Source organism: Columba livia, chromosome 2, assembly GCF_036013475.1.
Source record: "Columba livia isolate bColLiv1 breed racing homer chromosome 2, bColLiv1.pat.W.v2, whole genome shotgun sequence".
In the NCBI taxonomy this organism is placed as follows: domain Eukaryota; kingdom Metazoa; phylum Chordata; class Aves; order Columbiformes; family Columbidae; genus Columba; species Columba livia.
In genome coordinates, this window is record NC_088603.1 from 148,420,086 (window position 1) to 148,447,873 (window position 27,788).

The 27,788-nt window shown below is 39.0% G+C and overlaps 2 protein-coding genes across 4 annotated transcripts in view; both read right to left on the bottom strand.

Moving 5' to 3' along the window:
* Positions 1 to 10,869, bottom strand: part of TAF2 (TATA-box binding protein associated factor 2) — a 60,306-nt gene extending 49,437 nt beyond the window's left edge. For both annotated transcript variants that reach the window (XM_065054329.1, XM_065054328.1), the window contains exons 1-4: positions 10,567 to 10,869; positions 9,026 to 9,079; positions 8,052 to 8,212; positions 296 to 414 (exon numbers count right to left, since the gene is read on the bottom strand). In XM_065054329.1, coding sequence (XP_064910401.1) covers positions 296 to 414; positions 8,052 to 8,212; positions 9,026 to 9,079; positions 10,567 to 10,620 — 388 coding nt within the window. In that variant the 5' untranslated portion in view covers positions 10,621 to 10,869. The remainder of the gene's footprint in view (positions 1 to 295; positions 415 to 8,051; positions 8,213 to 9,025; positions 9,080 to 10,566) is intronic.
* Positions 10,870 to 12,636: 1,767 nt separating this feature from the next.
* Positions 12,637 to 27,613, bottom strand: DSCC1 (DNA replication and sister chromatid cohesion 1). 2 transcript variants are annotated; one of them, XM_065054331.1, is made up of 9 exons: positions 27,308 to 27,613; positions 25,057 to 25,225; positions 22,485 to 22,619; positions 19,161 to 19,251; positions 17,674 to 17,812; positions 16,669 to 16,721; positions 15,372 to 15,529; positions 14,699 to 14,847; positions 12,637 to 13,909 (listed from the first exon to the last, which is right to left on the bottom strand). In XM_065054331.1, the coding sequence occupies exons 1-9, from the start codon at positions 27,475 to 27,477 to the stop codon at positions 13,801 to 13,803; spliced, it is 1,173 nt and encodes a 390-aa protein (XP_064910403.1). In that variant the 5' UTR covers positions 27,478 to 27,613; the 3' UTR covers positions 12,637 to 13,800. The 2 variants fall into 2 exon arrangements, with proteins under 2 accessions (XP_064910403.1, XP_064910402.1); XM_065054330.1 differs by having other exon boundaries at positions 15,372 to 15,526; positions 27,308 to 27,561.
* Positions 27,614 to 27,788: the final 175 nt, after the last annotated feature.

The window sequence follows — 27,788 nt, forward strand, 5'->3', positions numbered from 1 at the left end:
AATTTAGCACCCAACATACTCCATTACACCCACATCCTATGCTTATGACCACCCAAGATTTTGCTTGTAAAGGGTGTTGAGAAACTTCACAACCATTTCTCCATATTACCAAGAAGTGTGAAGGTGTTTTTCAGACTTCAGCTGGAAAGATATAGGTGAGGAAAAAGGAAACAGTAACCACTACATCATAATATAGTACTATTTCTATGTATTTAAAGCTACTTTCTTCCTGTGCAAACTCAGAGCTAACAACTCTATGTCATCCTAAATGAAGCTTTCAGTATGGTCTCTTTACCATCAACATGTTTCCACAACTCCGAGGGGACCTTAATGCAGAGTTCTCCATTTCCAGCATCTGGGTCCACGGCACTGACTGCAGCAGCATAGGCATTGGAAAAATAGTTGAGATTCCTCCTGTCAGAAATATCCAGTTAATTCTTAAGGTACATGCTGAACTACAAAAGACAACTTCTGAAATTATAGGATTTCTATACTGAATTTCACAGTGCATGTTCAACCAAGTATTTTGTTGTGGTTTTAAGGGAGTGAAAAGGAGCAGTAAAGATTAGATTGCAAAAAAACAGAACTTAAACATAGGCTCCTACAGAAATGATCCGTGATCAAAAAGACTCAAGCAGCAATAATCCTCAGTAATTTAAATGAGAAATGCTCAGTGCTCTTTACTTCTCAGAGTAATATTTATGCTTACTGGAAGATCAATTAAAATTATTGTTTTGGAAAATTTTGGATTAAGTTTGTATGTTTATTCTAAATATCTGTCTTGAAGATCTCTCTTCTTGTATATTGCAGTTTTGCTTTAATGTTCCTTTTCCAAATGTAGTAAGATTTTGGCTTGGTGAGGGTATCTGTCCCCCTCTTAGCTTGATAGATAGGAACAGTTGTATTTTATGCTCTTTTAAATATCACATAAAATAGTAGATGCTAGAGTTTTGGCTTTAATATACTAAAACACAGAAATACATATTATACTTTTTAGTTCCTAGAAACATTTTATTAAAATAATACCATCATTTTTTTATTTAGAATGCAGACCTAAATTTTTCTAACCAGATCTGAGCTGTTTGAGCTACTATATATTACCTGCTAATTGGCTGCACATTTCATTCCAAAGTAATGTCATTACTTCAGTTATGGCTTAGATTAGCTCTTTGTTACTGAAATGTGCAGGAACATGCAAGTGTCTGCTGTTACAACAACTATGAGCAGAATGTTATCTTCTTAATATTTAATGTGATTATGTTCAGATGCTGGAGGAATGACCAGTCAAGTTCAAAAATAACCTTGGTTTTGCAGCTTTACACTACAGCTTTTATACTTTTTCAAGATGTATTTTTAAACTCTGCAAAACAGAGTTCTAATCTTGTAGTGCACCGAGTTCTTCAACAGCTTGCGCAATTCTGTACCTGAAGAGAAAGTGTTTGAACTACCAATCACCTTTTTTCCAGAATTTGGAGCATTTAGGTGTGTACCACTGATGAATCCAATGACTGCAAGAGCAGAGCCGCAATCAAGTACAGAGTTATCTACACCACAACAGGGTAAAATCACTTTTGGCTGTGGACACCACTCTTCTGTGGAATCCCAAGTCCACACAAAGCAGACATGATCTCATTTCAGGACTTTACTTTCATCTAACCATTCTCTATTCACCACCCACAGAGAAAATAGCATTCAACACAAATTACAGTGCCTTGTGTGGAAGAATGGAGGGTAATTAACCATGCCAGGATCATCCTGTAAGTCTTGGTATGTCAAACACCCTGCTTATGTTCCTAGCCTTCCACATATAAAAAACTTTGCTAAAATACTGAAATACATTGAGAACATATTTTCATGTAATTCTTGATCTTTGGCAATAATAGCGCACAAATTCCCTGGCACCAATACCAAGACTGAGAATGTTGGGAGCAGTAAATTCGTCTACTTTGCTTGGAAGCTTCTGAAAATAGGATGTGAACAGTAAATGGGAGAATACAAGCATAGAAACACCCAAATTCCATGTTTTAATACATATTCATTTTTTCCTTTTCCATAGCTGAAGTGTACCTAAAGATAGGATATAATGCCAACACGTTTTAAAAGCACAAGGAATACACTGTGACTTGGGGTATGGTTCCAGAACAATTCAAACCAACTTAAATTCCAGCTGATGTGCTGCCTCCTCATCTCAGCCACACATTCCTGCTCCCTCGCTCATTAAGGTGACCACTGTTCATCCGTCCCTGTGGTGATATTGCTGAAAGTGCGAAATAAAGTATTTTCCTGAAGGCAGCTCTGACTTGGTTTAGCTCCCTGATCTGACAAACTGAGGGCTGAAAGAAGCACTACTGCTGAGGCATGGGAGACTGTCAGTGGATCATAACCACCCCAACCAATGTTGCTTTAAGTTTTCTTCAAATGGCATCCTCAGAAGGCAAGCAAATACCATTGCAAAAACTCTCTTTAAAAACAAAAACCACTGGCTAACTAAAAACTACCTTAGTAATTACAGAAACTAGCAGCAGAAAACAACAGTAACTTTCTGTTACACTGTAAAGTATCAGAGTTTTTTCATTTTAATCTAAACCCATTCTGAAAATTCACAATTACTGATGGGGGATCCCTTTCTAACACATCAGTGAGAATTTTTTCCAGGTTTAAGGATTGTGATGAGCTTATGGTTCCATTTTAAACATCAATGGCTTCATAGACAGGAAAAGGTTATGATTTTATGGAAAGGAAGGTAGACTCCACAGGGCTTAACATTTTATGGAAAACAATCTATTCTGATATTTCTATTTTTGTGAAATGTTCCAATTCAAATGGGTGATTCATTGTAAAAGGAATCCATTAAAGGCTTAGTACCACAGCTTAATTTTTTCATAGGTTGAACTATTCTCAATAAACAATACGGCCATTTTAACAAAAACAGAACACATGCCAAAATTTACAGCACAGGGAACAAAGATAATTTTTTCTAACGCTAAGTGTAGATTGACAATGAAAAAGTAATATGAACTCATGTTTTTTGCTGGTAGAGAGACATCTTATTATCAGAATTCATGCAAAACACTTCATTACAGCCCAAGTGCATGCTTTTCGACTCACTAGAAACAAGCAATCCTGTAGAGACTTACTTCTTAAAGCTACTCATTGATTCCAAACACCTCCACGTCAGCCTTCCACACCATCTCCCACTACTAACTGCAGTGGTGCTACCTAACTGTTACACAGTCCAAACATATAAACTACTTTCTTCCTACAGTATTTAACATCAACTTGGCAAAATAAGTTCATTGATCTACATGTAATTCATTACTCATTACCTGTAATTGTTTTACTATTCTACTTTGCTTCCCAGCGACAACTTGCACATGGAGTCCAACCCCAATATATATAGCATATATTCTATATAGCGTATTTTATAGATATATAATATGTACACTTACAGGCAATTTATTAATAAGGCAACAATCTGAATCCTTGGCACACTGAAAAAACTGATTTTCATTTTTTCCCAAGGTTAAGGGCTTTCGCATCTCTTTCTTCAAAAGTTCTTTATACCTCTGTTTATTCCTAATAAAGTCTATTATGAAATTACAACTAGATAAGCATCGTACCAGTGCAGAAGAAGGTTATTTATTGCAGCAAAATAACACATGCTCAGTCCATTGGTATTTTTTCTGGTTTGTGCGTAGGGGAAAGGCTTGACCACTGACTTCTCAGAAAACAGAACACTGCAGGACATGTCCTGAATTACCACAGTGCCCTCTCTCACAGCTTACTGCTGCTTGTCATGAGGAAAAATAAAAAGGAGAAAAAGGGAAAAGCTGAACTAGTGAATGAACAAGTATATACTGCTGAAGGCTAAAATTACAGTGAATAGAGTACCTGTGCACAGGAGAGCACTATGTGCACATTAGCTAGCTATACAAAAACACAAAAATGTTATCTTCCTTTACACAGAAATAACAATAAAATGCAATAGCTCCTCAACCCTGCACCACGGTTATCACACAAACATGTGAAGCACATAACCAGGCAACAGCATAACCATCACAAACTTCACTTATCACAGATCAAACCACTGCAACAAAACTCTAAACTTTTGCCGTGGCTATTTGACAGCTTACAGTCTTACTCATAGGACTAAGAAAACAATTCTCCTTTGTCCGCTTTAACATAAAAGGGGCTGAGATACAAGCACTTGTCTCAGTAGTCAGAACACATGCTGTGGATTTCTGCATACTATAGCCCCAAAAAAATAAATCCCACTTCCCTTATGTTGACAGAATCGAGAAAGCAACAATTTATGAGCAAAAGATGGGGAGGACAGAGGAGGCTCTAACACTCAACAACAGCCCTAAGAGAAGACCCAGACAGAAATTCTCCAACACTATTTTGAGTCTTTGCAAGATTTCAATTCCTTCCTTAAAAGTATGAGGACAATAGGATTCTCTGCCACCTTGTGTACACATAGTAAAACTACGTGAATTGTTTTATACCTTACAGCACTGATATACGTTACAGGTGCTTGCTCAGTCGGGGAGATAGTGACTGCATTACATAAGTTCATCCCCCTATTTCAATATAAAAAAAGTTATAATGTCCTGAAGCCTCAAGAGGAAATTATAACATGGAAGATCGACTTTATTTGTAGATAAAACTTTTAAAATTCTTTTAGTTGTTACCTGAAATTATGGTTTGGGACCAACGGACAAACTGGCATAAAAGCTGAAAATATATTTAATCCATGACCTAAAGGTTTCTAACATTTCCTACAAAATATACTGATATTTAATTACATTTTAGTGAGGGGTTTTTGTCATTCAGCAGAAGTGACAATACACAAGATGAAAAACAATTATTTCAGCTTCTGCAAAAGTGAAAATGTGAAACAAGAGAGACCACAAATCAGTGATTTTTGCCATCACCAGATGATAAAACCTGAAAATACTACCTGAACTAAAGAGAAGTTGAATGTTCAAATTCAGAATACCAAGATCTGATCTGGCAGAAGATCTCAACCAAGAACTTGCAGAGAACATCATGGTCAGACAGAAACAATTTCAGCTGGCACTGCTTGTATTTCACAGATAAAACTGTTTAATCTTTACTTTCTCAAACCTCTTTTAACTATGCTTCCTTGCATGTCAAAATTTGCACAACATAAACAAGAAACAATTAACTACATCACCTGACCTTCAACTCATATCAGTGAACAAACTCTCAAGTCACACATAATTAAAGTGGCTTTAAACACAGAATTTTCCATTTTTAATTGAATTCTGTTGTTAAAGGAGTAATAAGTCTTTACAATATTTTACCTCTGATAAAAAAGGTATGAAAGAGTCCATTAATTAAATAAAGAGTCCATTAAATAAACAACTTTTTCTACATACTTTACATATTCTTTTAGAAACCTACATTTAAGGAAGCCAAAAGTATCATCAAAAGCAAGAAAGTATTTGCATGTACAACCATAAAACTTGAACTATTTCTTTATTTGTTTCATATTCCAGGCAAGACTAAAGATATAAACCCAATTATTTTAAATAAACAGGTTGCCAAGAACAATCTTCATTTCACATTTACTAGTTCAATGGACTACCAAAGAAAATCGTGCAAAAGGGAACTACCCCTGTAACACCAGAAATGAAACCTGACAACTAATCTGTGTCCTGTTCAAAATAACTGATATACCTAGTCCAGTTTCAAGAGTACAAAGGATTTAATCACTAAACTTGCCATCACAAAAGAGAACTTGGACAAGATGACCAGCAGAGCAAGGACTATTAGATATAAAGACTCCTACAAATGCCTGCTGTTTCTAGAAGCAGTTCTTCGTAAAGAAGGGCAGAGCAAAGCCACTGATTTTTCTCTTTTTTTGTTGAGGTACTAATTCTGGAGTTTTTAGATATCTAGCACTTCTGTTTGTAATCCTGCCTTAAGAGCATAGGTGCCATATTTAATCAAAACTCAGCTACAATCAAGCTCAATACTCAGTTGTCATCGGGTATTTCAATGGAAGAAATACACATTGCATGCAATACTTTGTAACCCAGGAAGCCTTTGAGATAAAGAGGCATACTAGTTTTTCATTATGAATATTTGGTGACCTCTGTCTTTCATAACTATGAATAACACAGGAGTTATGAAATACAGAGACTTTGTATTAAAGTTCAATAGCAATGTGAAAACCTGAAGCAGTGAAAATCACAGGCCACTTTAGTCCAGCATGAGCCAGTACTTGACTTTAAATGCACTGTTCTCAAATTTCATTCACTGATCTTAAACTGGATAATAAGAAAAAAGGATGATGTTCCACTACAGCACTAGGCACTGCACAAAGAAACTCACTTTCTCCACAAAAGGACAGAGTTGTCTCTCCTGACCCCTTTCTTAACATAATGGAATGATCGCTCTGATAATTCTAAATGCTGCTCCTTTGTCGCATCTTCTGTAAATGATTCAGAATTCAGTAAGTACAGAATCAGAGAAAGCAGCTGAGATTGGAAGCTCTTCAGAACAATTAGAATCCCACTGATGAGAATTCTGAATGTTTGACTTGCCAAGCAATAGCAGCAACAACAAAAATATCAAGTCACAAACGAGACAGGAATTGCAGAATTAATAGACTCAAGTGATTCAGTATCAGAACTCAAACAAAAATTCCAAACTCTGATGTCCAATTCAGTGTCCTATATAAATGAACATTGTATTTGCAAACTGAATTATTGAAACTCTTACATAAGTGATGAATAAAGAAATATAGTGTCTGTCATACACAAACAGTTCAAATGCAAGGATGTGTAACATAGGATAAAAAGTAGCACTTGAATCTCAGTAACTGAATAACAGACGTTTTCTCTAATACTCTAATTTTCAGACAAAAGTCAGAGAAATCAAGTCAGGTTTAACCCAAATGCTGAGATGGTCTAGGAAACATCTCAAAGGCTCTAGTCATTAAGGCACATTAAGGTAGACGACCTCTTACAGATCTCACTACATCATTTGAGAATCACTGAGCCCTCTCCATCTTTTCAGCTAGCAAATCTCTCAGAGCAATCATTGTCCAAGGGGACACATCAAATCACTGAAGGACAACAATAAACATCTTAATTTAGTAGTCCAATAGTTAACCTGATACAGTTACATGATTTCTCTTAATCCTATTATTTGTTTCAAAGTAATACACTAATTATATGTAAGGCTGGACATAATAAAATGAAAAACAATCTTATTAGGAAAATGGGAAATATTCCTAAGAACTTTGATATCATATGAACATTCTTAGGTTTAAAAATAGAAAGTAACAAAAATGATCATCTAATCTGACATTACACATCATAAAAATTGGGACAATTTTTGCCAGACAAATTATCAGAACGTAATAGTTTTGGTCTAAATAATATTATACTGATGCAACCAAACTGATTTGACTAACTGTGCTGGAGTAAAAAACAAACAAAAGAGAAAGCTCAAAATAAATTCAACAAAACCCAAAACTGAAGTCAATCTTCTCAAGTGGAACTCTCATATGAATGTATTTGTAGCACTGCAAAGTGTGCTCTACAAGAATATAAACAAAACACCACTGCCGCAATAACATAACCAAATTTTTTTACAATAAATGAGTGTAAAAGTTGGGCATAGATAAACCCAAAGTCCATCAAAGAGGAAACATTTTACCAAATGTATTTGCTTACCAGGTAAAAAAACACAGGAGAAGGACAGTTCCCTAAAGCAATGAGAACACTACTGGCATCCACCACTTTTTTCCCCATTAAGTACTTCCAAAAAAGCTTCTGATACTTTTACAAAACAGTACAAAGAAGTGTTAGTAAAAGAAATTATAAAGATGAATAGCACAAGAGTCAAACTTATTGCCAAAATACTTTCCCAAATACAGTCACCATGCAAGAACTGTTTCTGTCTGAAACTTATGTCACCATTAGGAAATCAACAGGTAAAACTTGCCAGTACAGTAAATAGGTCATGCTTAACAGCCACAGAAGACACTGCATCTGCAGTCTTAAAACATCACTTACTGCTTGGACTCATGGTGACAAACCTCCAGCGTTGGATCGTTATAGATGAAAGCTGCTTCTAAATCGTTGACTCTCACTCTGTAAATCCGGCATTGTTTACTGTTCAGTTTGATTCTATTCAGGTTTGCAACTGTGGGAAATATTGTCAGTTCCACATATCCCTATGAAAAAAACAAATCAAAACCACCTATAAAATCTTTACCAACTCACGAAATACAGATTTAAAAATTCTTATGAATGCATTTCACAGGAAAAACGTAGGTAAAAAAATATAATTTTTCATTTAAAATGGAAATGGGTTTGCTCTTTTTGATGTCTACAACACATTTTCTTTTATACCACTTAACAAGTGAATTTTCCGAGCTGTGGAACAGAACAAAACAAAAAAACTTCAAAATAACTGACAATCATGTTTGTTTTACTGGAAATGATCTGCCTCTACTGACTAGATTTTAAGCTACTAGCATCACAATGTTTTTCATTACTATGTTTTACATTTTGGTATCTGAGCTTGAGACAATGAGTTTCAAAACCAAAGCAGAATCCACTCTGGCAGATATGTAAATGCACAAAAAGCCTCAATGAGTTCAGGTCTGAAATCATGAAAGTCTCTTCAAAGCCCCAGTGAACTCACATATAAGCTTGAAAACGCTGTAACTCCATCCCCACCACCAGCTAACACTGTGTTGAATGTCCATTTTGACTTGCAGATTGCTTTGTAATATTATTTACAATACAGTGACCTTCTTTTAGAAAGCTTTTCCTTAGAGAGATTAGTGTTCACAGTTAGAAGATATTTTATTTGATGCATCTCAAGGAATGACAGACTTATGAGATGCATCAGATTAGAAAGTATAAAACACAAAGAAGCTGAAGAACATAATTAGCTTGTGTGTGCAGTTATTCCCTCTAAAAGCATGAAGAAATCCCAGACTTTTAATTTCTAATTCCACATTTTATTAAAAAGTACTTACTACAACTGACTTTCTCTGAAAATTTATGTTGTTGATACAAACTACCTGGTGAGTTGTGCTGGAAAAAAAATAAATAAAATAAGTAAGGTTTTGCACAAATGCCAGCATTTAAAATAATATTTTAACCCAATTTCAAAAAAAAGAGAGCTCACAAAAGATGTATGTACATATAGATAAATATTGCATGTAGCATATACTTATATAAGAAGAATTCATGATGGTCTAAATTTCTTACATGGTCCAAAACATATAATTAATAGAAGTTGCATACAATGTCATAAAAGTTTCAATAAAATCAAAGTATAGCATCATACCAGTATGAATACTACCAGTAATATAGGAAGAAAACATCACTTTTGAACATCATGTAACAGTAGGTAAAAATACTATATTACTAATGGGACAGAATCACTTTCTAACAGTTTAGCAGTATTAGAGGCAGGGTACAGCTGCAATATTTTCCATTAGAGACCTGTGGAAGATTTACCTGGCGAGCTGACTCTCATGTATCATTTATGTAAGCTGTTACTATACATGAAAAAACATATGGTATGTGCTTTTACAATTAGTATGTCATAAGAATTTTTATTTTAAATAATGGTTATATATCAATCAAGACAGGTATTTTAAACAAGCCAATGCAATGATTTAAATTTTGAATGACATATTAGAACTCCTAGTAATTGAAATTCTGATTTACAAAATGCAAGATAAAATAATAATTCAAAGTTTTAACATTTTAGAAGTTATTTCTATATTTTTCTGTAGTAAGTGGCATCTTTACCATAGTTCACAGTAGTTCTATTCACAGCTCCAGATACAACCTTATAGTAATTCACCTTTTATGCCACATCACACATTATACATACATACTCATGTACCCTGTGCATTAAAAAGTGACTTTCCTTCAGTTTAGCAAGCTCAATAAAAATTCCTACAGAAGAATGGTAACATCTAATATCCAGTGATGGATTCAAACTTTACCTACACATTAAAACATATAAGATAACATGGGTGATTCTATTTAGAAACACATTTGTCTTACAGATTTATAAAGAAATTGAGGTATAAGCAGAAATACATAAAGATCCACTAAAATCCACAACCAACTGGTTTACAGCTTGCTTACAATCAAAATAATTCATGTGTAAAAATGACAATTTGCTTAACAAAGCTGCTTGCTGCTAATGCAAGCATTTTTTTTAATATATAAAAAAGTACCTGCATCAATAGGGTTTGACACAGCAGTAAGAATGAAACATGGTAGCATGGTCTATCATGCAGAAATTAAGTGAAGAGATTTACCACGTCTGAAGAGCACATGTCAGTGTCTTTATGAGACTGCGTGGTTGACAGACTCACTATCCATGAGTAAGTCCATTTACACAATAAAACATACACCTACAACATGCATTTTCTGAGTGAAAGCTACACCATAAGTAATAGTTACAACCTCCTCAGTTAAATAATTACCAATCAGCCTGTGGCCTGTTTCAAATGTGATCTAATGTAGAGCAATTAAAAAAAAAATATGATACTTATAATTTATATGGTCTTGGGCTCTCAAATCCTTTGTCTCCTTTCTTCCTATTCATCCTGAGCAGCGGCACTGAACACACAGTGCTGACCGTCAGACTGGAACCAGCGTCATCCCCGCTTCATGGGTCCTTCGGTTTTTCCCTGTGTCCAGTCGCATTTGATCACTCATCTCCAGAGGGGATCTTTGACCCCCAACAGTCAGGCATCTTCAGCTCGAACAAGCACCATAGTTACAACACAAACAAACTTCAGTATTTCCGTAGAACCTTTCACGAGTGCAGCGCACAGCCCCTCTCTGCACTGGGGTACGGTACCGCTTCAGAGGAGCTTCGTGTTTCTTTCCCCAGAACCTCCGTATACCGCCGGGCGGCGGAGGGAGCTACCCCTCAGGAAGGCCGGGGCGGCTGGGCCGGTGCAGCCGACAGGTCGCAGCTACTGGGGCCGCACCCTCCGCTGACAGGTGAGCGAGGCGGTGCCGGGGGACGAGAGGGAGCGCAGGCGCTGCCGCCCAGCCCCCGCGGCGCGGCCTTATCGTCGCTGTGGAGGCGGGCGCCGCTCCGGCCGGCGGCGGCGCTGGGGGCTCCCGCGGCTCGTTCTGTTCCGGGGCAGAGGGCGAGGGCCAGCCGGCACGGAGGGCAGCGCGGCCCAGCACGGCGCGGGCTGTGGGCCCGGCGAGGCTCCCCCTCAGCAGCGCGGGCGCCGGGCCCCGCCGACTCTCTGCCCCTCGGCACCCGCCGCCATTTTGATAGCAACCTTTGACCCCTGGCAGTTGAAAGGTCACAGCGTGTTTAACGGGGTTTATTTCTTTAAGGATATAAAGGCTTTTGGAATCTTACTTTTCATAAGGACTGTGTCAAGGCAGTCGTAGGGAAAAAAAAAAAAAAAAAGAGAAAAAAATATTCCCCCCCCACCCCAAATAACCTAAAGCATTACTACGGGCCGGGTCACGTCCTAGTGCGCGTGCGCCCGACGGGCCTCCAGCACAGGCGCGCGGGCGTGGCGACTTGCGCATGCGCACGCGGTGGCGGGGCGGGGCCGCAGGGCGGTGGGAAGGCGGTGGGGCCGCCTCATGAGCGGCCTGCGTGGGCAACCGGCTCCTCTCGCTCCCGCTGGAGCGCTCGGACAGCGGCTCAGGCCCATAAAAATAACCGTTTGGTTCTCACAGTCTGGGGTTTGCTTCAAGTGCCGTCAGCCTCCCTTCTGGAGGCGCTGCCCTGCGAGGGGGGAGGGCAGCGCTTGAGCTACTTGGACGCACAAACCGCGTGTAGACAGCTGAACTGCCGGGCCGGGCTCCAGGGCACAGCCGAGTGTTGAAGCAAAAAACAAAGGATTTGGCACTAAAAGCACTGCTGGAAATACGGCACAAAGCCACAAAATGAGATTCGATCCACCGACCTCCCTCCCAGCCCAAGTGTGCTATGGAGGGATGTCAGTTGCAGCACCAGGACACACCATCTTCATAACCTAGATTTGTTCTATTACAAGTTTTGATTCGTCTGTTTTACACTAAAATGCATGCTTGCATCACAGCAGTTAATGGAGTTAGCCATTTCAGCATCAGCAGTTCTTGACATTTACGAAGCATCACCTCATTTCGCACATCTGACAAAAATCAGAAGCACTGTGAACGTGTAGAATAATTACACATACAAAAATAATGTAGATAAACCTGAATCATTACCTCAGTATTACGATGCAGCTCTAAGCATGTAATACTTGAATTCCTGTTTCACAACACTGTATATTTACAGTGGTGATTATTTGTGAAACAGAGCACAAGACTAGCAATTGTCTTGTGCATTTCAACTACAGAACCTTGTATGATGCAATGGAAGTTATTTCCAAGGTTTTTGCATTCATATCACTGTTGATCTCTCTTGAGAGGGAACCTTCTGGTGCCACGAAAAGGACCGTGGCTGTTTGAGCCAGGCAGCAAACGAGGCAATTCCCAGCAGGAGCTGTTGGAAGCCAGCTGAGTCTCTACACAACCGGCTCAACCACCACGCTTGTACACGTCAGAAACGTGGAGCAGAGTGAATTGATCCTGATCAGTGAGCAAGAATAAGCAGAGCTCAGGAAGTAGGCTTTATTCAGTTTTTTATCTATAACAAATTCTAAGGATGACACATCCATTTAAGAGTCACAATTGAGATGGAGTTTCTTTCCTCTCCCTGCTCACTCTACACTTGACATGCTAGCAATTCCAAAGTTTTTCTTACCTTACATCTGAGTTTGATGCAGCAAATACTTTTTTTAATAAAAAATACAACTGTTAAAAAACAACTGAAAAATGCATAATATTAAGCTCTGACTCATAAATGCAAACAATCCTTTTTAATGATTACAAAATTTCAATTTCAGACACTCCACTTCATGACAATATCATAAAAATAACCTGTTTCATTGCTCTACAGAGAATAACATTCCAGCCTAAGTTTTCAAGGCAATTTCTAAAAAAAAAATAAAAAAATAATTGCATTAGAAAGTTTTATAAGTTCTCTTTGAAAAGCAAAGGTAGTCTTCTGTAAAATATTAATTTTGCATCAGCTACATTCTAATGGCAGTTTATAGGAATTTCATAACACAATGTTTAACTTTTCTTTCATACCATCACACTTGATTGCAATGTTGTGGGGGGTTTTTTTTTGTAATAATTAAAAGGCAATTCTGCCAAATGTTTAAGTGTCAAGAGCTTGTGCCAGTGTTACTCGCAGACATGACCACAGAAAGAACCACCTTCCAAAATTAAGACTAGTGTAGTCCCAGTTAGGAGTAACTTGTTCATGAGCTTGTCAAGGTCTGCAGTACTCAGAATGTCAATGATGCTACAAAATCTTTAAGAATGCTCACTAATGGGCAAAAGGCTAAGCAGTCAATTTTGCCATTGAAATCAATTAAATTGCTTCAATTATTATCAAGGAGGTTTTAACTTTCAATGTCAGACTTCAGTGTATAGATAGATGGCTAAAGTGTGTTCAAGAAGTAGCTTGACTCCTGGCATAACTATAGACACGAAGGAAGAAGACGGTGCGCACGGGCTGCTGACACTGGTTTCCAGGAAAGACAAGTGACCTCACGTTCTACTCAGCTGAGCAGAAAACAAAACTCATTCAAGCAGCTTAGCTGCTTAAGAACACAGTATGATATTGGTTGATAACTTGTTTCCCCAGAAGGCAGGAAGATGCAATGTTCACTGTTACTCCACTGAGGATTCTCTGTTCTTAAACCAATACTTGTTATGAGATGGGTCTTCTAGAATTATAAACTCTAACACCATTCTGCATTGACGAGCGAGCGTATTTTGTCAGAAGAGCACCGACTGTCTGCTTCTCTGCACATAAGTCTCTATAGATGAAATAAAGCAGGTGACATTGGCATTAGAGATATTCTCATACAAAACAAATCCATGAAATAGTTGTCAATATAGTGATACACTGGCTTAGGGTATTGGGAAAAAAAAATACTGCTAAAACTTTCACAAGATGCTTTAAATTACCTGAAGTTTAGAACTTTGCTTGACGTGTGAACAGGCAAACTACATTAATTACTTCAGAAACAAGGATTTTGTTTCTTAGGGGGAGTTGGTTGGTTTTTGTTATTACTGTTCTCTAAAGGATTTTCAATCTAGCATAGCAATTAGCTTTGACCTACTTAATTATTTACAGTAAATTTACAGCCACTCAAAGTTTTGATGCAGTTACTCCTGGGTTACCATCTATAGCTGCTCCCATATATCCTGTCTGTGCCTTCCAGGCAGCAGCACAGTGTAAGTGTTAACTGCCAAGTGAACAAAGGACACCATACAAGAAGCACTACAGCATCAAAATATGGAGACTGATTATAAATAATATCAGGAGGTTAATCCTTTGAGTTAAATCTGCCTCAATCAAATAGGACAGAGTTATTGCCCATTTAAATTCAATAAGATCAGCTTTATTTTTTATTTTTTTTTTTACATCCAACAAATATAGCTACAGTTCCCAGGGGTGGCAATTCTAATCATATAGAATTTGTACTGACATAAAACGGAAAGTATAGTATTTGAGGCAATCATAGCTGATAACAAGTCAGCTATGCAAAACAGGAAGAATATAACACTATATTATATTTTACTAAAAATAAATATATCCTTACTGTATATAAGGGGTAATATCCTCTTCTGTCCACTTTTCCCGTATGCTGAATAAGCTGTTGAATCTGTCCTGATTGTCTTCAGGTAAGTCTTCTACTTTTAGCAGAAAGATGGTCTCTGGTCTCGAGCTTTTATCCACAAGAGCCAAGCCCTATAAGTCAGCATAAGAGAGAAAAATGTCAAGTAAAGACAAAACAATGAAACTTCCTTCTTTTTGGCAATAATCCATACAGGTTGTTTGTACGTCCAAAGCCGCCTAAAACAGCACTACTAGTGAAAAAGTGTCATTGTGGTGCTGGTTTACAGGCACTATTTATGACAACAAGGGAGGGGGAAATCCAACTCTGCCTCCTTTGAGCATTTCCACAGTGCTGGCTGCTCTGCTGCCTGTCATTACAATTTGCTCAACAATAGCTTCAGCTTCTGTTCTAGTTACATTTTCAAGTATAAACTATACAGCTGCAACTTTTCTTCAGTGAAACATGCCAGACTTACAGAAACCTGAAATGTCATGATTCCAGACTATTGATGCTCAGAGAGAATGTCATAGGAAGTACTTAAACTCAAAAGCTGACAGAAATAATAAAATCAATACCCATTAATCGATAAAATCTACATATGACACAAGTCACTTTACAGCCTCCTCATTACAGAATCCATACTTTATGTTTTTACCTTCAGCTGATCAAGCCTTACTGTCATCCCTTCAGGGACACTTTGTTGCCACACTTCTTGAAACTCTGATAGATTGAATTTAACTGCATTTTGCAAAAGCATTTGTGCTGTAGATCTGCATATTTTATCTTCATGCATCTCAAAGTAAACCTCCCCTGCTGAGAAACAAAAAAACCCAGGTTATCTTGGATTTTTCCTTCTTGATAGAAGAACAGAGAACAGTCTCACATTTCTTTTCTGTTCTAGAGTCTTCTACAAACCAAATATCCTGTTTTTTCTTTTCCTCAGGGAGTAATCTGACTTGGTAGTACGTTGGGTAAGTGACGGTATCTTCTTATTCTCAAGAAGAAATTAAGCAGAAAATCATGTGCATGCAGCACTGCCCAAGCTACAGTATTCATTTACATCAATAAATGTAGTTGCCTCCCATCTTTTCCCCTTTCACAATAACACTGTTTCTCCTACAGCTTTCTTTCCTGTTTCTGAACAGCTTGTATTGAAGTGTTTGCTCTCTGTGATAAAACAATTAAACAAAACTTTCACTTTCTTAATCATCTTTATGACATGATGAAGGGAATAATGATAATTTATTCTTGTTCACTAACTTGGCTGAAGTTCCCTGAATAACATCAGGCATTTGGACTTCCTGCAATTTTAACTTCTTCCTTGTGCAACCTGCCTAAATGTACTAAGACAATGATCTGTGTCGCTGCAGGTGCTTGCCTATGGCCTTTAAGGCCAAGTGTGACGCCTACTTCAGCCAAAGGTGAGATGAAAGCAACTGTGGGGAAGAAATCAGATTGAGGTTAAGGCACTGAAATATTATGCCTAGATGTGGGATTTAATCAATACAATCAATGGATTTTGTGGTGCAGTTTGACAGACCAGAGGCAGATGTCTACTTCAGCAAGCTGAATTCAGGGAGATCTACGTGCCACTGACTACTCACAATAGCACAAATAATTGTTCAAACATCTGAGACCTCCTAGGATATCTAAAGAGAGATTCTATCATAATTTCAAGCAGTGATCTGTCTTTAGTCACAAAATTACAGCTTGTAGACACCGAATAAATCACTTCAGGTACCTCTGATAGTTCCTGATTTTTCCCTAGTGTCTTGTACAGTTTAATATTCCCTTTTCCTATTAATATTTCTCTAGCAGTTTGATTTTTAGCTCACTGTTTGCTCCCTCTATTTACTGGCCTTGTAGCATATTTGTGTGAATCATCTGCATTTATTCATGAATAGCTATTTTCATTATGCAAAATTAAAATATACATGCTTTCCCAAACTTACCATCATCAACATATTTCCTTCCATAGCTTAGAAGAATATGTTCTATCATATCTCTGAAAAAAAAAAAAATAAAATTAGAAATCAAGGTTTAAAACTGTTCATTAGGACATTACAGAAACAGTTCCCAGGAAGAAGATGGTAAAAAAATCAAGGAGAATGGAGCATGGGACTTGTCTTCATGGCTGAAATGAACAAACTGATAACATCTTAGAAGTTAGAAGAGGACAAAAGGGGACAAAAAGGACAGATTCAGCGTATCATCCCCATCAGTCTCTTCCACTCTCTAGTTTTAACTACCAAAGACTAAAAGGTGTAAGGAGAATGAGGAAGACTCTTGCAACGTCACTTCTTTCCAATGAGAAGTGATGCAAGTCACAAATTTGGCAGTTATTTATTCCTAAATGAATAGCAGGCATTCTTCTAGACCTCTGGCATAAAATTACAGCATAAATGCAAACACTAATACTAAAGCAACATACGTTTTCGAGCCAAAAGCTGAATAAATGGAAAATGCTACATATTGTAAACTTAAGACTTTTGAATGGTAATCTTAAATTATTTCATGACCCTAAATGGCAGTACGGTAAACTCAACTCTTAAAATATGAATTCAGTATTATACCAGGAAATATACCACCATCTTAGACATTATGCAAGAGGTAAACTAAACATTTTTTGGCTAGTGTCAGAGCAAGTATTTCAAGATGGTCAGCAATTTACACCTTAAGCACATGTTACTTCCAACACTGACAATTCAACAGTAATGTTTCTATTGAATCAATGGAAACATTACCAATAGACACTAAAAAGAGGTTACTGACCTGTCTGTCTAAACTACTAATGCCCTTATATATTTTAGAGCCAAAGAAAATATATCATTAACACCTTGGTAATTGGAATCTAGAGTTACAAGACTATAATTCTAAAAAATTATTAATAATGATTGCAATTAGTAATAGTAAATGATGGCTGTAGGCAATGTTGAGTACTAAAAGTAATTGCTTACGTGGGTTCTAGAGATCCAAGTTCCTCAAGGCAGGTACGTAAAGGAACCTTACTTAAAGGCCAGGACTCTGATTCTATTAGCTGAGTCACATGATTCAAGAGTTTCATTTCATAGTCAAATTCTAGAATTCTCCAATATCCTGCACAGAGAAAACCAGAACACAGTGTTAGGAGGGAAACATTAACACCTTCATTCTGTTCCCCTGAAGACACGTTACAGGAGTCTGAAGAGTTCAGTCATACATTCACAAAGTACAGCAACAACATTCTGTCCTGTTCAGGATTAACACTGGGAAAAAGGAACAAGAGTAAGAGCAAATGTAAAGAAGAAAGAAATGAAGTAATTGAAATTACTTGTAACTGTTGATGTAGATTAACTGCCACAGATACAAAGACACTACAAATCCCATCCCAAGATGAATCAGACCTGGAAGAACTAATAATTAATTCAGACACAGAACTGCATGAACAGCACTGACTGCACTGGCCCTGCAAAGTGGCAGTTCAGGTCCAGCCACGTTCATGGAAATCCAGATGTGACCAAGCACATATCTGGTACAATGATGCTGTGCAGCTGTAAATGACAACAAAAGTCACCTGTGAGCTTGTCCTCACCTACCTGATGGGACAGTATAGAGAAGACAGAGCAGAAGTCTTCCTAGTGGTGCTCAGCAATGGGACAGGAGGCAACAGGCAGAAGTTGCAACAAGGGAAATCACAGATGGGTATTAGATTTTTTTTTTCCCTCCTTGCGGATAGTGAAACACTGGAATAGCCTGGACAGAGGTGGTGCAATCTCCACCCTTGGAAATGCTCAGAACTCAACCAGCTGAGGCCCTGTGCAGCCAGCTCCAAGCTGGCCCTGTTCTAAAGCTGGGGTTTGGATTCCAGAGCTCAGTTCTGCCCTACATTATTCTGTGACTCTAGGACTGCTGTCACCTGGTATACAGGTGAGGGCTTGGGCTGCGCCAAGTACAGGATGAGTAAGACCTGTCACAAGGTGAGATACTTGCTCCAGCTTTGCCTCACATGGCAGGCAGACTTCTGAGACAAACACAGTCTAGGAGGAAGAAAGGACTAAGAAAATGCTGGGGTTACCTAAGGATCAAATATTTTTGCATCTAGAACTGCAGAAAGCAGCAGCCACTCACCTAGGAAGAGGGCAACCAGCCAAAAAAATATTCATGCTACAGGTGGGATACTCTGATGCCAGTGTTTGCAGAAGCAGAGAAGAAATAACCCTGGAAAGAGTCAGACTGGTTGATGTCTGCTCAGTTTTATCTTTTTGATCAGCATAGCAGCAGATCATATAGGAAATACAGAAACAGAACCTAGTACTTCGAAGTAACTTGCACTTTGACAGACGAGGATATGGAATGGGCCTTAGAAAAAGGACACATGGATATTTTGGGAAAAAAAGAAAAAACACACACAAAAAAACCCAGGGTTATTTCCTCACAGGCAATAATATTCTTCAGAGACAAATACCTTCAATTTCACAGGCATCTATAACCTGCAATTGGTGCAATATTTCTTCTTCACTTGCTTGAATCAGACTTAACAAATCTTCTGTTGTATACTGCAACAAGAGAAAAAAGAACTAAATAAGCCAAGTTATCCTTACTCCTCCTTTGCTTCAGCAAACATGCTAAATGGATGATAAGATGTAATGAAGGAAAGACTTAAAAGATTGATTTTTTTTCCCCAGACTCTTAATTTTCTAAGGTTTACCACACTCTCTGAAACTTCTCCTTTATCTTACAGCATTTTCTCAAAAAGTTATTCAATATAAAATCCAGGCTAACTACAGGGAAGTCTTTGTGCCTTGCATGAATAGTACACCTATATTCCCAAGATGTCAAACTAGCACAAGTAGGCACCACAAGTAAAGTATCACAGGAAGAATGAAAAGAGAATGTATTCTGTCGTTCATAAATCACATATTTTGATCTATGAGATGCAAAGAAAAGGCAAAACAGAGCACTGGAACAGGCTCTGGAACAGAGAGGTTGTGGAGTCTCCTTCCCTGGAGACATTCAAACCCGCCTGGACACATTCCTGTGCGATCTGCTCTGGTGAACCTGCTTTAGCAGGTGGGTTGGACTAGATGATCTACAGAGGTGCCTTTCAACCCCAACCATTCTGTGATTCTGTGAAAACAGAAATCACCACTTTTGGAGTAGTCAGAACTCCAACTTAGTACCTCCACTACGGAAAAGCCTCCTCCAGCATGACCTCAACAGTTACGTATTATGTTTTGATGTCTGCTAACCAATTAGCAGATGTATAGCACAGACCTGTCCACAGTACATACAGCTTCTTGCAGAACAGTTACTAGGTGAGATGGGAGGGTGCTGTGGATACTATGGCAAAGATTTAAGAGGCATGGGAGGAACAGAAGGTATCATGAAGTGTGAAGTAAAGGGAACGAACACCAGTCTTAAATACCTATTAAACAGGACTTCATCAATTCCTTTATTCACCTTACAGCCTTTTTAATCAACTCTACTATTAAAGTTTTGTTGATTATAGCATATTTCCTATCCAAAAAGAAAAAAATGGATCAAGTACTTGAGATCTATCAGACTATGGGAACACAAATAGAACAAACCAACACTAAGTTTGGAACATTCACATTAGAAAAACATTTCATAAATACAGAAAACTCTCCTCTTCTTGCTATGCCATTCCAATTAGACAGTATGTTGAAACATCATCAGACTAAGCAGCACTGAACTCACATCAGTATTTGAACAAGGGATGACCATGTATACCAGAATTTAAAAAACACTGCTCACAGTTTAGAGCAAATATATCCCCAGATCAGTATGCAGCTGTGTTTGTGAGCTAGATACTGCCATTTAGGTAGGACCCTGCACAGAAGTCCTTGGCATTTGTTCCCCTCTGAGGCCTGGTGCACACTCCAACAGCTTTCTTAAAGAAAACACTGCTCTCAACTATGATGCTTTTATAAGCTGCATCACCTTTGCAAACATAAAAAGAAATGGGTTGACTTGCATTATGTCCATACCAGCATTTTCCAGACAAGGATAAGAAATATATTAAACACGTTAACTCTGATGCAATCAGTCATCTAAATATGCCTTGTCATCTCACTGTAAACCCCAGTATGCATCAGGCTTCCTTACAGTAATTCCTTATAATGCTATAGTTCCCCAGGGTTCTTCTCTTGTAGTTCTCTGTGTATGATACAGTACAAACAACTGAAAACCACAAGAAGTTTACAGTAAGATACCAAAACATAGTAATTTGTGTTTAAACAGATTAAAGATGGTTTATTTGTTTCCAGCACCCAATAAATATTAAGTGTAAGCAAACAACAAATTTTTGCTATACATGTATTCTTTGGGATTCCAGTGAAAATTAATTCCATAGGAAAGAGAGCTTTCCCACAGAGAGCTTTAAGATCTCCATAGCTAAGATTCGTCTACATTTATCAGATACAGAACTGTTCTCCAGTAAGCCAATACATGGAACATTATCCTTCAAAACAAATGGAGAAGATCGGTTCCCAAACTAGGCACTAACACTTGGGGATACACAGACATGTTTTTATAAAATTAATTCCATGTTAGCAGTAAATATTATTGCATATGACATCTTATTGTGTTGATAGCCTTTGTCAATGCTTATAATTTCTGGATAATTTAGGCTCTCTTCCTTCTGCCATCCCTTATTTTGCTGCTATGTCCTCCTATGCCTAGGCCAGAGTAGGTAGGAAAAATTAGAGGTGGAAAAGGGAATGCTGGGGGAAAGATTCTGAAACTTATCAGAAATTAGACTGTTAATCACCCAGAGAGAGGTAGCATCTCTCTCCAAGGGATACACGTAACATCTATGTTTGCACGTGCAAGCACACACAGATGGCTTGTTAGTATCAACTTCAATGAAGCCTCTGGAGCAGGCACTGGAACAGGCTCCCCAGGGAGGTGTCACGGCCCCAAGCCTGACAGAGTGCAAGAAGAGACCGGACAACGCCCTCAGACACATGGTGTGAACTGTGGAGTTGTCCTGTGCAGGGACAGGAGTTGGACTCAATGATTCTTGTCCCTTCCAACTCAGGACACGATTCTGTGAAGCCTCAGTGTAAAATACTGTGGAGCAACCATTTCTGTTTTTTGAAGTCAAAAGGAAAATCAACTAAGCTAACAAGACTCCAGGATTTTTTGAGCCTTTTATCTGAGATCATATGCTGCACAGTCCCAGTCTATCCATTACTGTTTAGATCCTAAACTGGATTTCCTGGAAACACACAGGGATAGTAGGTCAGGATTTTATTTGTGCTTTCCCTTCTTGTAATGTCAGTCTTATTCTCTGCCTTATATCATCCTTGTCATTCTTGGCAACTCCCTGCTTCTCCTTGTCATCATAAATTAATGATTGACAAGTGACTTTTACATGAGTGTCTTGTGAACTTATACCTAGCTCATGCATGACAGCCCCAAAGAAGGAGCAAAGGCTACATTATACCTTAGCAGTCATATAACTCTAAAGGAATTTACAAAAGGTTCTGAAGACCGTCTCAAGAAACTCCCCACATGAAAAAGGAAATCCCCAGTCTCTTTCAGTGTCCTTCCTTTTCCTCTTTTTACTGAAAAAAGAGTTGCTTACCTGCTACTCAGTGGAAGGGCTAATAATTACCAATTTGTTTAGAATAGTAGGCTTGAAAAAGTTAACTCAAAGCAGCACTGTGAAACATGGAAGTAAAAGTATTTTTCCAGTTAAGAATGTATCTTCACTTTGATTTGCCCATTACCAGTTACAATAAAGTAACTTACATAGATGATTTACCTTCAAAAATGTTGAAGTCTGATCTTTCTGACTATCTGGCCCTTCATATGGATCTTCCATTAAAAGCTTCCTCAGTTTCTTCAGTTTAGGTCGACATCTCCTTAATTCCCAATAGTTATTGGAGAAGCCAGCAATCTAAAGAAAAACCAGCAACTCTTAAAACATTTTTACCTACCATTTGGATTCAAAGAAACTTACCAAAAATTATCAGCAAAAAGTATTAACCTAGTCACTGAGAACAACCATTTATTAACAGGGTGATTACTTTAAAAGATAAAGCAATCATTGTAATATTTTCAGTTTAAAAATCACTGCAGGCAATAGAGAATAAAAATCCGTTCATTGGTAAAAATATGTTCATGGTGCATATGACAAAGGGAACAACTCATCTCTACATGCAAATGATAGACAGAATATCATGATGGGATATATTCCTGCATAGTCCTCGTTAACACTTCTTATCCTCTTAATACTGTTATATTATTGTCATAAAGCCCTTCCTGCATTATCCTGTTTCCATCTTCCTCACTTCTTCCCATGCTTGAGATCTACTTCATGGTGTTTTTACACCTTATTGAATCATATCACTAAGCTCAGGTAAAACAGCCATTAACAAGACAATAAGTTACACTTGCACACAACTAACAAGATATCTCTGTTCCTGACTCTGATTCAGCACACAAATTCAAAGTGTGCAACAGGAAGCTCAGGTGTAATTGATTCAACACTAACTGAGTGAAACTTCACCTTCAAAGTAATCCTGAGGTGTTTCATGAGGTACAGCTCAGACTTCCTAGCAGATTCTTTGAAGAGGACAGAGTATTGGAGGCCTTTCAGCATTGTTTCCGCTATTTACCAAACCAACATGAGTGGGTACAGAATGGCAGATGCAGAACAGACTCCAGGTTTGCAACTCCTGACCCAACCACTGGCCCCTTGTAAAAAAGCCTCCATGAAGAAGCATCCAGACGGTATTTTAAAACGGCCCAAATCCTTTGCCAGACTACTTTTTTTTTTTTAAAAGTCATCAATTTAAAAAAAAAAATAAAAAATCAAAACTTTAAAATAATGGTCCATTTAAATCAACTATAAGCAAACCACCTATATGTAGAAGTCCTATTCAATTCTAATACAGAGAAAGCTAATCTAACTATTCTATGGCTTGCTTGGCAGAAAATTCACATAAATACTAATTTCCTGACAAACTTCTACATTTTTTTTTCCTCCACGTCAAACAGCATTTACCCAAGCGTTAGACTCTTTTCCTTGCCAAGTTTTTTTTCTGAGCAATTTGCCAATGAACAATATGGTACTCTGCATAAAAAAGGAAGTAATTCTAATTCATAAGCCAAAGCTCATAACTGGAGTTGGTCTGTGTGAGGTTAATAAAATCACAGATGCTTTGGCTATGGGTATTAGTCTTGCAAGCAGCACAAGACTACAGCTTCTCCTGAAGCCCCAGTGAAGTCCCAGTGAAGTCCCAGTGAAGCCCCAAAACACTGAGTAAAAATAGTATCTTATGTTTTACAATATGCAGTGTCAATACATCACATAATGTTTTTGAAAACATAAAGAAAGCTCTTAGAAATCAAACTCTAAAAATAATTCATAAGCAAATCACACATATTATGTTGCCATGTATGACTTCACAGGACTAGAGAGATCATTAAACAGAGAAAAAAATTATGGAAGAACATTACTTTCTCAGTAATCTACTTTAGTTTGAATTAACTTCTTCAGTTAGCTGAACTACTGACTTCACGGAAGACATTATGTTAGTTTGATTATTATGTTCATCTAAGGACAAGCAGGATTACTCCTCAATTATGGCATTATACCTGTTGCAACAAATAATGACCTAGTAATAATATTCCCGTAACTATTTTTAGAAGAATTTTATTGAGTATGCTTCAGAAGAGCAGAAAACAATAAATTATTGAAATCAAGAACGCTAAAAAACTCTAAAATCATTCATTCAAACGAATCTTTCCAGATGCAAGTTGAAAGTCACCTTTGAATATATTTCTGTATTTAAAAAATAATATTCAGGCGTGACATGGTATAATCTGCCTTTTGGGGAAAGCACTCCTAAGAATCAATTTGTGAACAGCTTATTTTAAAAATAGGTGCTAACACTGAGAAATTAGATTTTCTTTGAAAGCTTTTAATACCTACCACAAGTGATTACTACCCACTGAAAATAAACCGAAGTTTTAACTTCTTAGAAACAGTAATTATCATACACCATGGATAAAATTCAGTTGCCTAAAGAAGGGCCCTAGAGCCACTTTAGATCCCCTAAGGTATAGCGTGCCCCCTGTGTATGAAGTTTATTTATAAAGACATCCTCCTGGGTCTGTTCAATATACAAAGAACCTACAGGAGACTCATGTCCTTCTACGGCAGCAGCTTGCCGCTAGACCAATACCACAGGCATCTAAAATGGCATTAGAAGCCTATGTTTAGGCAACTGAATCCCAGCCAGGTTTCATATATGTATCTTGGGTAAAATACAAGAAATCATAGAGAATAAGTAGAGAATTAAAGCAAACAAAGACCCAGAAAGACATACCTGTGAATGAATAATATTACAAGATGCTTGATTGTCATTCAGCTGTTCTGGAGTTTTGCAACCAGGAATAAACAGCAGCATATTTGAGGTATCTGCTATTTTCATGTCGTACGTTTTATCTTTGCTGCACAACACTGCTTGTTCATCCTTTTCACCACGGATTACTAGGCTGAAAAAAAATAGCACAAAAATAAAGATGTATTTTTACCTCTATTTTAGGATGAACAACTATTAAACTGGTCTGATATTTTTTCACAGTTCTATTTAGTAGCAGCAGTCACAGCATACCAAGATATAAAAATGTAATAGTCAATTAATCTAAAATATATTAACACTATGTTTTTTTCCTCTCCCTTTGAGTTTTCTCACTTTGAAAGACATGCATTCAAGGTTCTTATGCAGATCACAGCCCAAACACCTCACCGGCCCATTCACACAACCCCCCAAAACACCAACTAAGTGTGCTTAAAGCCTGAACTAGTTCACTAATACTAGAAATTAGATTACTGTTTGTTCTTTAATGAGGACTGAAACTGGCCCACTGTGAAACAAGAAAGAAAACAGAAATTTTGTTCATGGTACAGCATCCTTCAGACAATTCCCTCTCATAAACATACACATTTTCTTGCAAATAATTCCAAGCAGGTAAGAAAACCATCTTCTAGAGCATTTTGGTGCAAAGGATCAATGCAAACATCCCTCTTCAGCTCACATACTTGGTTAAATACATTCTCAATGAGGACATAATACCAAAGCAGGAACACAACAGGGAACATTCAGTTCCTCCCAGGCTACACTACATTTAAGTGCTCAGATTCAATTTAATCAAACTGCTCCTCTTGCTTTCAAAAGCTTCCCATGCATGAACAAAGCTCAGCTGTGCCCCGTGGTCCTCAGCACGATCCAGGCCTCTGATCAATGACACTTTATCAATATTACACCAAATACGAACAGGCTTACTAACACACATCTCTGATGACTATTTTCTTTAGAGGGAGTTGTATAATTTTAAACATTCTTATTGTGTCGCTGGCATGGCAGCAAAAGAATCACAGAATCGACTGGGTTGGAAAAGACCTCAGAGATCGAGTCCAACCCTTGGTCCAACTCCAGTCCGTTTACTAGATCATGGCACTAAGTGCCATGTCCAATCTCAGTTTAAAAACCTCCAGGGACGGCGAGTCCACCACCTACCTGGGCAGCCATTCCAATGCCTGACCACTCTCTCTGTAAAGAATTTCTTTCTAATATCCAGCCTAAATTTCCCCTGGCAGAGTTTAAGCCCATGCCCCCTTGTCCTAACACTGACTGCCTGGGAGAAGAGACCAATCCCCACCTGGCTATAACTTCCCTTCAGGTAGTTATAGAGAGTGATGAGGTCACCTCTAAGCCTCCTCTTTTCTAGACTAAACAACCCCAGCTCCCTCAGCCTCTCCCCATAGGTCTTAAAAAGAAAGACATTTTAAAGAAGACATTTTAAAACTGCATCCAAAGCTTATCTAGAATCTGTTCTTGGTCCAGAGTTAGAGGTCACATAACCATCCTACCAAATGCCCCTGCTAATAATACTGTGTGTCCTTCTCTGTCCTCTTTGGCCAACCCGCAGGCTCCTGCCTCCCCTCCAACCTCCAGAGTTCCAGGAGGAAAATCTCAAAGTCAGTGGAATTTTTTTAAAGACATAATCTCCTTTCTAAAGCCAAAGCTTTTAGGCACCTGTATTCATATGCCTGATGAGAAACTCTTCTCAGTTTTGGCTAGAAGTCTCCTCAGAAGCAATTTTTCCGCGCTAGGAAAAAAAAAAAAAACACGCTTCTTATGGGCTAGTAACCTAGTTTTTAGTTTCTAATGTAATGGAGCCAGGTTTAAGGGACAGTTACACTTTCAAGCAAACCTTATTAGAACAGAAGTGTGGAAAAAGCTCCGTTTAAGAGCCATGTCAGCTCCTGAACGCTAAGGCCGGGCCAAGGGGCAGCCCCGGGAGGCGCCTGCCGGCGCCACCTCCGTCGCGCTCCCCACGCTCGGCGGGGGGTAGGGGTGGAAAACTCCAGCGTCTCGCAGCGGGGTGGGCCTGCCCCGGCCCCCCAGCCTGCCTTGGGTCGCCGTTCCAGACACCGCGGCCGCCAGGCCCGAAGCGGCGACGTGGCGGGGGTGCGTGGGGTGTCCACCGCGGCGCGGGTCGCCCCTCGCCTCAGGGGACGGCGACTACATCACCACCCCCCACCCTCCAGGGGGCGCCCCACGACGCCCGCACCTGCGTCCCGCCTCCAGCTCGGCGCAGAGGCCCGGCTCCAGCTGCAGCAGGCAGCACTCGCCGGCGCTGGCCTGCGGGCCGAAGCTGAGGCAATGGACGGTCGGCAGCAGCTCCGCCGGGTTCAGTTTGGCCGTCTGCAGCGTAGCATCCACCTCCGCGCGGTTCCGCATGGCGCCCGCCGAGCTCGATCCGCTCCGAAAGCCGCGCCACAGCGTGCCCCGCCCCGCCCAGGCCGTGCCGGGAGCAGCGCGGGAGGCGGGGCGGCGGGCGCCGGCGGGGTTGATTCTGTGGTTGGCTGCGACGCGGCCGGTTGTGGCCAGCGGGGCGGGCGGCAGCGCGTCGGGGTTACAGAGGGGACTCGCTCTCCTCAGCAGCTGCTGGTTCCCGCCCGGCGAGGCCCGGCTGCCGGGGTTGCAGCTCCACCTCCGTTCTGATGCGGGACAGACCTATCGATTTCTGTCGGGCTGCACTGGAGCTAGGC

What these genes read in the sequence shown, in the direction of transcription:
- DSCC1 (XM_065054331.1), bottom strand. Translation starts at nt 27,477, where the DNA reads ATGCGGAACCGCGCGGAGGTGGATGCTACGCTGCAGACGGCCAAACTG. An exon ending in GAGCTGGAGGCGGGACGCAG is followed by an intron (nt 25,226 to 27,307) that starts GTGCGGGCGTCG and finishes ATTTTTTTTCAG; the next exon opens with CCTAGTAATCCGTGGTGAAA. An exon ending in GTAATATTATTCATTCACAG is followed by an intron (nt 22,620 to 25,056) that starts GTATGTCTTTCT and finishes GTTTTTCTTTAG; the next exon opens with ATTGCTGGCTTCTCCAATAA.